General features: G+C 41.0%; 2 protein-coding genes across 3 annotated transcripts; one reads left to right on the top strand and one right to left on the bottom strand.

Annotated features, from left to right (window-relative positions):
- The first annotated feature begins 4,176 nt into the window (after positions 1 to 4,176).
- prkab1b (protein kinase, AMP-activated, beta 1 non-catalytic subunit, b) lies at positions 4,177 to 9,534 on the top strand. Of its 2 annotated transcripts, XM_062384223.1 has the most exons (9): positions 4,178 to 4,291; positions 4,370 to 4,486; positions 5,116 to 5,279; positions 6,494 to 6,663; positions 6,763 to 6,856; positions 6,950 to 7,064; positions 7,934 to 8,067; positions 8,157 to 8,225; positions 9,235 to 9,534. In XM_062384223.1, exons 3-9 carry the CDS (start codon positions 5,133 to 5,135, stop codon positions 9,310 to 9,312), a joined length of 807 nt encoding a protein of 268 aa, XP_062240207.1. In that variant the 5' UTR covers positions 4,178 to 4,291; positions 4,370 to 4,486; positions 5,116 to 5,132; the 3' UTR covers positions 9,313 to 9,534. The 2 variants fall into 2 exon arrangements, with proteins under 2 accessions (XP_062240201.1, XP_062240207.1); XM_062384217.1 differs by having other exon boundaries at positions 4,177 to 4,486.
- Positions 9,535 to 9,658: 124 nt separating this feature from the next.
- On the bottom strand, positions 9,659 to 10,833 carry pla2g1b (phospholipase A2, group IB (pancreas)). The gene is made up of 4 exons (XM_062384237.1): positions 10,727 to 10,833; positions 10,437 to 10,593; positions 10,208 to 10,335; positions 9,659 to 9,976 (listed from the first exon to the last, which is right to left on the bottom strand). Exons 1-4 carry the CDS (start codon positions 10,764 to 10,766, stop codon positions 9,852 to 9,854), a joined length of 450 nt encoding a protein of 149 aa, XP_062240221.1. The 5' UTR covers positions 10,767 to 10,833; the 3' UTR covers positions 9,659 to 9,851.
- Positions 10,834 to 11,462: the final 629 nt, after the last annotated feature.

Here is an 11,462-nt window from a genome sequence, read left to right as displayed (position 1 = left end):
ACTGTAATGATCTGCACACATTTTCACATCATTCACTAACCCTAACCCTAACCCCAAGCTCATAGGTTATACAGCTCTTTGGTCAACGTTCATTCCCTGTCAGTGTGACACAAAGGATGATGAAGTCGTAACATTTGAGAGACGCTGCTTTCATGCACTGAACTCCGGATATTCTCCTGAAATTTTCCAGAGGGGATGCATGTGAGAGCGCAATGCCCAAGTCAGATGCTCCAGTTTTTAACATTTGACATTAAACCGGAGGAAAATATCTCCAAAAAAGAAGGTGCCTTTAATGCAGAAGATCCGGTTGAAGATGTCAGCTTGGAAAGACAACACAATTTGATTTCTTTTGGCGATAAGGGCAAACACCAGTCTTGATGTGTACATCATGTTCTGCCTCCTACCCAAGAGCTGACCTTCGTCTGAATGTTCCAGACAGTTTCCTGTTGTGAAAGCGTCTTCTCCCAACAGTCTCCTGCTGCATTCTTCATATGTGAAAGACCAACAATGGCCTTAGATTTGTCTCAAGTTTTGAGCTGTCCAACAGAGTTGTGTTGAGTCACCGTGCCTCCAGCAGCTGTCCCATCATTGTAGCTGTGAGTTTCTGGATGAGACGTGTCGACTCAGCTGTCCACTGTCTTTCATCGCCGAGGCAGGTGCATGGAGATACATGTGGATTCAAAATAAAGCAGTGAATAATTTCTGTCTAAATGTTCCAAATAGGCTCCCATGAAAGACATGCAGATGTAATATGTGAATTGCTATTATTAATTTGGCTTAATTTGTGAAATACTAAAACTGCATTTAATCTTTTTCTCACCATGTACGCCCAAAAGAGCCATGAGGAGCAGGACTATAACAATATTCCTTTTGTCATCGGCCTCATGGTTATCACTGCATGTTGTGTGGATGCAACCGATATGAAGTGGAATAAAATTATTTCAATCATGAACTTTCCTCACCTCTGCTGTTGTGCACATTTTATTACAATAACACTTTTGCAACTTTAGTATTTGCAAATGATCCCTCAAAGGTCCTTATGAAAGAGAATCCTAAACCATGTTTTCTTTAGTTTTTAACCCCTGACCCACATCTAAGCAAATGTTGAAAAGATATTGTATTAGTGTAACTGGTACCAGAGCCATTTAGGCCAGGAGTGTTATTGTTGGAAATTCAGCTATGTGTCTCAGACACTCGTGTGAAAGGAGGAGCAGAGCTGTAAACTGATCTCTCGTGAGCAGGATGAGATGACAGGGAAAGCTGCTGGATGTTGTGATGAACCCCAAAATATCACCCAGTTAGGGTTAATGGAAACAAAAAAAAAAAGTGCTCTTCCTGTCAAACCATCAGCTTTCACCAGGTCGACTTTTCTTGTATTTGACGAAAGGCTTGGTACATGAACTCTGATCGAACAGTTTTTATGCCTCCTTTGCTGATGCAGCTGCTTTGAGTTTGTCCCGCCGGTTCACCATGGCAACTTGAGAACCTGCTGGTGGAAAGCAACTGAAGTGGGAGGTCTTATTCTTTTTTTTGCTTAGGCCCCCATCTGCCAAACCCAGAGACAACTCGGGCCAGGGGAGGCTGGGTCTTGTTCCCGGCAGGGTCGGGAGCACCGTTGACCTTCACTGAGGACAGAGCGGTGAGGAAACATGTGAAAATAACCAACTAACCCATCGAAGATGCTCATTGGGTAAGTCTGAGGGAAGACTTATTCACCTCTATGGAGGACCATCTGATAGACCTGCTCTGTGAGGTTGAGGATAGGAGATGGGTCATGCAGCTTACACCCTGTTTTTTGCTCCGTGCAAACAGACTAAGAACACAACACACATGTTTACATGTTTGACCTGTGAATGCCTCATGATCTCTTGAAGCAGAGAGGAGGTAGCTAGGACCAGGACATTGACCCGTACAGATAGATATTTTTGTGACTTCCACCAAGTCCATGGTGCATTGCAAATTAATTCATGCAAGCTGAAATTCAATGAGTCCTATAGCGCAGAATTAAGCTTTGACAATGACAAAAAGGGTTTTATTATAATATGACAAATCGTTTTTCTATGTCGATGAAATCACTGACAAATCTGCAAGGATCTTGTGTAAACAAAATCTTTATTGCATTCTAAGAGCTGTCCCAATATTGTCATATAGCAAACTTGCATGAATATCAGGCAAAACCAAACAAAATCTTTCAAAATACAATCTTGGCAATTTCATTTTAAAAGGCTATAAATGAATCGTGAAATCACTCCAACTTAATTTGGAAAATGGAAAATGGAATTTGAAGTTCAAAAGCACTAAACCAGCAGACATCTTGAAGCTCATCCAGTCAGTGTTGCCAATAATGTTTGTACCCCAATTGTGTTATATTATATTATTATTATATTACTAATACAATGTTATATAAGCCAAAATCTTCAGTTTGTTTTGCAGCAGCTAAGTGAAGCAGTAAGTCAATGTAGTAATATAATCAGAAATAAAAAGGCATCAGAGGGACTATACATCCTGATACAAATATCTCTCTCTCTCTCTCTCTCTCTCTCTCTCTCTCTCTCTCTCTCTCTCTCTCTCTCTCTCTCTCTCTCTCTCTATCTCTCTCTCTCTCTCTCTCTCTCTCTCTCAGACGACCTGTCCAACACTGAAATACTGATGAATCCTCTTATTTTGAGTGAGCACAGTTACAGGCTTTGGATACAGTGTATGGATTACGTAAAATTGTATATCCGTAAGAATGTCTGACAGAAACCAGATGAGATATGGAGCACGGACACTGCTGAGCTGACCAGCAATTTTACAAACCACTGACCATGGCTTTCATTTTTACAAGCCACACAACTATGACGATAAAAAATACGTCTTAAATAATATCTACAAGGAAAACAAAAAACACTGTCTACCCCATTCAGATTTATAACATATCTGGTTGTTTTTTTTTTATTTTGAATGGAGAATTGGTAATAATTGTATCTTTAACATGGATTAAATGTGTCCTCAGCAGTTGCATTTCAGTTTATAAAGTAATGTAATTATTTAGGGCACTTTGTCCTTCTCAGGGAATTTGACCAATATTTGATGTAAACTTCTTCACCACCAATTGGACTGGCATGCTTGAGTGTTTGTAGTCGTAAAAGAGGGGCAAATTGCTTGTCAAAAATATATCAACAGTAGTCTATGCAAGCCATTTTCAGACATGAACTCTGGGGTCACACACTACTGATGTCCACAGAATTGGGTCCAGACTTTCTCCATTCAGACGTGTTCCTAATTACACAGAAATCTCTGGTGTGGGGTGGCACAGCATGAAGAATCAGGAGGTACTGCTGTTTCACACATGAGCTCTGTGTAAAGTCTTGATAATTTGCTACGGAGCTTACCCGGAGTTTGCATGGCACACATGCAGAATACGGCGGGAGGTTTTCTGCTCAGAACAGCAGCACATCCTCCGTATTATTCACGTGAGAGGCGGAGCCATAGATATGAGCAGTGGAGTGTAGCAGGCAGAGACAGGAAGTGACTAATAATTCTGCTTTGTAGACCCGGTGATCATGTTTGCAGCACTCAGATCCTGTTCTATAACTTTTATCACAACAAGCATTCTTGTCAGTGTTAATCTCAGTTTTATTTATACAGCTAATTTAAAACAGCTTGTTTGACCATAGTGCTTGACAAAGTAAAAGGTTCTTCTATGTGTGTCATCGTGTCATAGTTGTTTTCTTTTTCTGTTTTTTCATTTTTGCGTCTGTCACGTTTTAGAAGCATCATTGCGGTGAATCCAGGTGTTCACGCATCCACTTCTCTTGGATTTATACAGATTTCATACTCAAGAGGTCAGGCAGATCAAATCTGTAGAAACTGCAATGCCTCTCCCTTGGACATTTGCGCTCACAGAGGCACCTCCTTCTGAGAAAACAAGGAGGAACCGTGGAGTCCAGCGCTTGTCTGAAAGCAGCTACTGTGGGACCGCTTGCGGTATCGCGGACCTGAGGTTGAAAACCACCGATCAGACTTCAACTTTCACCAATGTTTTCACGAGTATCTCTGAACACGCACACACACAAACACACCCTTTGTGCATTACAATAAAGCTGGGACAGTGTTGTATGTACAGTCTGGTGAGTATCGGGTTAAACTTCAACTCCTGAGCTCGAGGAGGAGGAGGCGGAAGAGGTGTGCTTTCCTTACCATACACACACACACACGCATACACATCCAGACACACACAGTTGACTTTCGTTCAAATGGCGACAACGCGCAGACTTCGGTGGAGAACAGGAGACTAAAGAAAAAGGAGGCAGGAAAAAACAAGATTCAGGTTCTTCATATTGTTCAGAACCTGTGGGATGTGACCCCTCTTCCGCTTTCTCCCCAGTCCACGAGGAAAACGCCTCGGAAACTGCAGCGATACAACCGACGAGTTTCCACCCGGAAACAGATGCACATCGGAGCAGAGACTGCAGCCACCTACACCTCAGCTGAGAAGATCCAGGTGAGCGGAACACCGAGTCACTGACTCACTAACAACACTGACGGTCATGTTGCTGCAGATCACACTCATTAGACACTCTGCATACGCTGTGTGTTTCTGAGATACAAACTAAACTGTTCTTTGATCAAACACATGAATGATGGACTTAATATCACATTTATATCAAAAATTATAAAAGGAATCTACGTTTATTGGTTGAACAAATAGACTGTATATAAGGTTGAACACAGCTCATAACGCCACCTAGTGTTTCAAACCTTCCTGGACTTTGCAGGGCCAGTGCTTACCTATTAACACTGGCTAGTCCTAGGTGGTCAGCCCCCCCACCCCTGCCAACAGCGACCGCTTGACCCCTAAACATTTACCATTCAGGGTTAGGGTAAGAGTTAGGGTTTCGGCCAACAGTAAACACCGGATTTTATGCCACATTTGTGTCGCAAAAGTGTGAGTGCTGCTACTAGAGTCATCACTCATACTTTAGTCATCACTCATACTTTAGTCTAAATGTACAAGGCTCCACCAAATAAAAAATGATTTTTTGGGGGGGCATCAGTCCAGGGCCCACTAACTGTGGTCTCTGCTCTGCACGTCTCAGGACACTGACTTGATCTTGATGTGTGTCTTTGCAGTGGTTGGCGTAACCAGGATGGGGAACAGCAGCAGTGACAGGTCCAGCGGGGGTCAGGGTGAAAGGTCAGACAGAGATGGAGCGCAGGGAGGAAAGGAGGCACGTCCTAACATCCTGATGGACAGCATAGAGGACTCAGATCTGTTCCAGAGGGAAGACTCAAAGGTAAAACCAGGTGTTAATCATACACACGTACCATCCATTCTATGTGATGCCGTGAAAAAGCCCTTTAATAACCTATATGTCATATTTATGGAGTAATCCATTACAATGGAGAGCATTTGCAGATTTATTATGAATTGCATATGATTATGAACCACTACAATTTTGAGTTTGTTTGTTTGTTGATTTGCATCTGATAGATGTTAAATGTTTAATAGCTTTTCATTTGCCCCATAAACCTCAACCAAGACATTTTTCAAAATAATGTTTTTGTACATTGAAGTTTTTTAAATATTAAAATAACTTCAGTTGGCAACAAACATATGAATAAAGTTTGGTCATCTTTTTATCAATAAGTTATATTAACACAATCGATATTTTAGTAGTAAATAATTTTTTTTAGTAAAAGTTTTATTTTATTTGTATGTTGCCATTTAAACCAAATTTGTATTGTTGGTAAAAATTACCTTTTTTTATGTAAGAGGCAGCTCAAACAGTGACTGATGCCCCACTCTTGTGTTTTGGTCTTGTGACTGTATCACATGGCTTCAGAATCTGAAGTGTCCGTATCTATAAAAGGTTCCCAAGACCCATCTGTGTCTTTGTTTTCTAGAAACATTTAGAATGTTTGGTCTTGAACAAGTTCCATCCAAAAGGTATATTTAATGCAATAGGTTGGTAAACTCAGGTGCCGGTAAGAATATCTGCCATCTGAAATGTGAGAGCCCAGCTGCCTAAGGGTTTTGTGTTGGTATCCTGTAAGACAACAGAGAGGAAACATGGGTCTTAACAAAAATGGGAATGTCATTCTTTGTAATTCGTTCTAATAAAAACGACTGTAAAGTCTCAGGTTTCGCAGTTTACCATTAGTATTACAATGAAGTCTTTACAGAACAGCACCACCTTTGTGCAGTAACTTTTGTAAGATAAAGTATAATGGCAGATGTGGCTAACATATTTAGCAAACATATTTGTATTAATCCGACTTACCAAGAACCTCCAATAATTGAAATGTCCATGAAGAACGTGCATTACGTCTGTTCTTATTAGCACAAGTTAAAAACACACTTATCAGAAAACACACTATAAAACACACTAACACATGTCGACTCAATCTTCAGCTCCCTCCCTGGTCAGGAGGTGTGTATGTGATGCGGTGCAAATGCTAAAGTTGCTCTCATAAACATGGCAACCATACATGGATCCATGCTTTCTAGGCTCCGCAGGAAATACAAGAGTTTCTGGCCTGGCAGCAGGACCTGGAGAGCGACAGCAAAAGTCCAACGCAGGACAGGCCCACTGTGTTCAGGTGGTCGGGGGTCGCCAAGGAAGTCTTTGTGTCCGGCTCGTTTAACAACTGGGCCACCAAGATCCCACTCAACAGAAGGTAGTTTGACTCACGCAAAGCAACATCTTGCATGCTTGAACTGAATCATGAATTTGTGACTCATGGCTCTCTCTCTCTCTCTCTCTCTCTCAAACCCAGCCAGAAGAACTTTGTGGCGATCGTGGACCTGCCGGAGGGAGAGCACCAGTACAAGTTCTGTGTGGACGGTCAGTGGACTCTGGATCCGACAGGGGTGAGTTAGAAAACAACATTTCAATTATTTGTTACAGTTAAGCCTTTTGTACACCTACAAGTTTTGATATCATATTCCTGTTTACACTCGCAGGCTGTGATGACGGCTAAAACTGGAACAGTCAATAACGTTATCCAGGTGAAGAGAACTGACTTTGAAGTTTTTGACGCCCTCAGGATTGACTCAGAGGACTCTGTTGACATTTCAGGTACTGGTACCTGTATTCACTCATTAACCCTCAGGAGTCACAGGCTATTTTAACTGTGTTTGAATGCCTCTGAATTGGCCTCTATATGCCACATAAAAAAATGTTTCCCATGCCATCGTTGGGTAAATTTTTTCAGCATAACATTGCCTGAATTTCCAACCTATACTTTCTTATCTTGACAGAGTATATCAATATTGGACTTAAAAATAAACAAAAAACATCAAGTCTTTAAATGGAGAATTATCATTTTTAAATATAAAAAACACAGACATGCTCGATGAAACATTTTCAAAGTTAAAATTTAGTAGTAAATGTGAAGATGTAATTGTAAAAGTGATATAATATCAAGTAATAGGCACCTTTTTGAAATAAATAGTAGGTGTGCAGAGACTTTCTTTTCTTAGCTATAAAACTCTGTAAAACAGTTTATGTACTTAGTTAGACAAATAGGTATGTCACAATTTTTGCATCACAGAGTGAGAAGAGTTCCCAAGTAATGCCAATTGAACACATGAAAGGTCAAACTGAGAAAAATCAAACGCAGTGTGTTTCATGGTGTGGGGTTCATTTATTGGGAAGTTGTTGGAAATTCTAACTATTAGAGTCTGTCCCTGTTTCTCCCGCTGCTCTCTCCCTGATCTCTGCTCAGTTTCCGTCGCTCCTTCCTAGATTTTTCAGCTTGTACAGTAGCACCAGTTTTTCCTGAGCAATGTCTGATTACTTCTTACATTGCTTGTAATCCTCAGTGACATTCGCTAATGCTGGTGACATTTGCTTGTGCATGTGTGGACCCTTGGAAGGATCCTGTCTTCCTCATTCTTGAATGTGGGGCTGTTTTTAAAGAGTGTTATGTGATCGTTCTTTCCCAGACTTGTCCAGTTCCCCGCCCGGTCCCTACCAACAGGACGCATATGTGATCAAGTCAGAGGACAAGATCAAACACCCTCCTATCTTACCTCCACACCTGTTGCAAGTGCTGCTCAACAAGGACACAGTGATCTCTGTAAGTACAGGTTTTTTGACTCCCACCAGTCCAGAAACCTTTTTTTCCCCATTTGAAATTCACCCTCTACTCTTATCTACTCCTATCAGTGTGACCCAACGCTACTTCCAGAGCCCAACCATGTGATGCTCAATCACCTGTACGCCCTCTCCATCAAGGTAACAAGTCATTATCGAACATATCTGCTTTTTTAATGTTGTTCCTCATAATAAAAGCCTGGTGAAAATGATGGATCAACCCCTCTGTCTCTCAGAGAGAATGCACACATTGGCCTAGCTTTGGTTTAAATTTTTTTCACAATGCTTTTAAAGGAGACATATGCTCATGCTTAGGTTCATAGTTTTAATTTGTGTTATTGCTTGAAATGGGTTTTTCCCTGTAATGTTCAGAAAACACATCACTTGGGAACTGTACATTGCTGCAGCTCCTCTTTTCAGCCTCTGTCGGAAACGCTTATCCAGGCTCTGGATAAAACCTGGTGTGCTCTGATTGGCCAGCTCTCCCACTCTTTTGTGATCGTTCAACCACTTCCTGTGTATGCAGGATATTTCGGCCTCTACTCAGACGGACAGATGTAGGCAGCAGCTACAGTGTTTATAGAGAATTTGGAATCCATTGTATGCGCTGACTTTTAATTCTGTGAGGTTTATGTACACATTGATGCTGATTGGACAACACCTCTCACACACCCACTATTTTGAGAAAACATCAAGTCATCCAACCTGGAAACCGTGGCAAAGCGGTGCCAAACGTTTTGATATTGAACGTGGTCCTAGCTTTGTTCGGGGGCATTCCAGACTAGACGCTAGGCGTGCATTATGCGCACATGGACTATTGTGATCACAATTGTGTCACATGACATTCTTCTTTTCACATGACATCACAATGAGGCAGAGGTATAAGCCAAGGTACTGCTGAGGCGTATTCCAGGAGCAGGTTTTTTTGAGGAGTAGAGGAGCTCCTTTTGGACTTTTTAACTTTTAAATAAATCTTTATAACACACTAGAGGAAAGGGATAATCTGAAAACCTCTGAAACTCTGAATGACTCTCCTTTATCACTTCTCTTATGTAGCCTCAGAAAAGTCTAAACAAATTTTCCTTTAACAGTGTAAACATTCAGCTTCAAGCTTTATTCTGATCTAAACACTCTTGTCCTTGTGTTTCAGGACGGGGTGATGGTTCTCAGTGCAACACACAGATACCAAAAGAAGTACGTGACAACTCTTCTGTACAAGCCAATATAACCCACAGAGCCATGATCCAGCCTTGTGTGTTGGACCAATCATTTGTGTGCTTTTTTACACAGCTGCTACTGTGACTGTTTTCTTCATAGTGAACCTAAATGTCTTCCTGATTTCATTTTAAACACCCCTTAATATTTTGAAAATGTGGTGCATATTGTAGAAACTGCAGCCAAATGCTTCTATCTTTAAGAAGATTTTGTGTCAAACAGAAGAAGAATCAAATGAAGTTTTCATTGTAACCTCAGTTAATCCAGATATGTCAATAGATTAGACACAATAGACACTGTGACCTCTGCTTCATAACATCTTCATATGTGAGCAAACAGATGTGAGAAGACACAGAGGATGAAATCCGGCAAGTCTTTATTATTTTTATTTTAAACTTACTCCTTTGCAAAAAATCAGACATGTTTTATATCAGGGTTTTATTTTTAAATGAGTGAGAAATAAAGAATTTGATAAAAAGATTTTACAAATTCAAACGTTCTCTTGAACAAATTTTTTGGGGGGCGGGGTGGTTGTGTAGAAAGTTGCATAACTCAGTTGGCACAGTGGACTTTGGAATCCAGGTTCTTGTTTTCAGGGTTGTACGTGGTCTGAGCGAAGCAGTGAGCTGCCACCCGATCACACTCGCACACAGCAGCCTGGCACTTATTGTTGGTCGCTGCGGAGAAAAGTTTATAACAAAACCATCAATATTATTGCACCTCATCTGTTTACTGGTTGTGTCATGTCATATGGGTATATCTGTTTTAAATGTAAATGTTGTACCTATTCTTTGTATAATTTTGACCATCGCCATCCAAGAACTTTTCAAATGTCATTTAATTTCAGCATTTCATTAAGGAAGATCTATTAGTATTACAGTATGAATGTGAATTGTAAATGACGGTACCTGAGCAGGTCACTTGTTGGTTTGAGCAGGTGAAATCATAAACCAGAACGTAGGGCAGGTCTGCGATGGCCGTGCACCCGGGCACCCTTCTGCTCGTTGCGTAGCAATTATCATGAACCTTACAGCACCTATGGATACAGGAGGGAAAGGGGCGAGTATTTGAAAAGTGTCTTTTTGTTTTAAAGATGAAGACTGAGGAGATAAATATTGACGAATGTCTGTTCCCTACATGTCTACTTCATCCCGAGGTGTGCCTTTGCCGCTGAAGCCGCACCAGCAGCCGTAATCGTTGTAGGCCAGGGGGTTAACACCGGGCTGGGCGCACTGGATCATGTTCGCAAACTGCCATAAGGCCTTGGGCAGTACAGCACTGCTGGCTATACAAGCTGGTGGAGACACAATAGATCAGGAGAAAATAAGTACAAGATACATATATGATAGACAGAGCTATGAGAAAAGTTATTCACACAGAATCAGCCGTATCTGTAAAGGGCAGATATAGTTCATTTTCAGTCTTACCAGTGAGAAGTAGCAGCAGCAGAGGAGCCGTCAGATTCATGGCTGCAGGAAAAAACAACCTCACACTGTGCTGCAGCCAGTCCTTATAGGACCGGAGGTGTGAGAAAACCAGAGATAAGAGGGAAACAAGCATGTGGCGGCTGTCAGCTGGAACGTGTAATCAGCCTGGGAGACCTGTGCATTTAGTTCAGCTAGTATCAGTGGTGGAATCGAATCATATTCACTCAATTACTGTTATTACTTCAGCAGAAATTCAGGGAGTTGTTTTTCATGTCACTTGAATTAAAAAGCAAATATTTAACCTTTCATTTAGCAGCATTTCTCCAATAGATTAAGTTACTATTTACTGTACAGATAAGGATTTTACATACAAAACATATGCCTTGAAAATATGATGCACCATTCTTAGATTGCTCTACTCTTCATCCCGGTCAAATTCAGTCTGTTACCACAGTGTAGAATAAGACTGAGATTTTGAGTTCATCCACAGGAAACATGGCACAGCTGGTCTCATTCACTTTAGGTTCCTCCCTCAAACCTTCATTTATTCTCCTCATTGGTTTGTCAGAAAAAAGATAATGCAATATTTTCAAATCAAATATACACCTCTACGTGTATTCCTGCTCACTCTGGACTCACTTGATTTTGCATTTTCCCTTTAGACAGAAGTTAATTTAAAAAAAGAAACAGTCCAACACACAGCTGTGCAAATAGAAAGCACTTGTTCAAGTTCCCA

Source organism: Platichthys flesus, chromosome 3 (assembly GCF_949316205.1).
Source record: "Platichthys flesus chromosome 3, fPlaFle2.1, whole genome shotgun sequence".
NCBI classification, from domain to species: Eukaryota; Metazoa; Chordata; class Actinopteri; order Pleuronectiformes; family Pleuronectidae; genus Platichthys; species Platichthys flesus.
The sequence above is the reverse complement of the archived record's forward strand: the minus strand, read 5'-3'. Positions and strand labels throughout refer to the sequence as shown.

Bases quoted from the DNA above. Each gene is read 5' to 3' on its own strand.
- prkab1b (XM_062384217.1), top strand. From the start codon at position 5,133: ATGGGGAACAGCAGCAGTGACAGGTCCAGCGGGGGTCAGGGTGAAAGG. The intron at 5,280-6,493 runs GTAAAACCAGGT...CATGCTTTCTAG, and splicing joins TCCAGAGGGAAGACTCAAAG to GCTCCGCAGGAAATACAAGA. The intron at 7,065-7,933 runs GTACTGGTACCT...GTTCTTTCCCAG, and splicing joins GGACTCTGTTGACATTTCAG to ACTTGTCCAGTTCCCCGCCC.
- pla2g1b (XM_062384237.1), bottom strand. From the start codon at position 10,766: ATGAATCTGACGGCTCCTCTGCTGCTGCTACTTCTCACTG. The intron at 10,594-10,726 runs GTAAGACTGAAA...TGTCTCCACCAG, and splicing joins GCTGCTGCTACTTCTCACTG to CTTGTATAGCCAGCAGTGCT. The intron at 10,336-10,436 runs GTAGGGAACAGA...CTGTATCCATAG, and splicing joins CCTCGGGATGAAGTAGACAT to GTGCTGTAAGGTTCATGATA.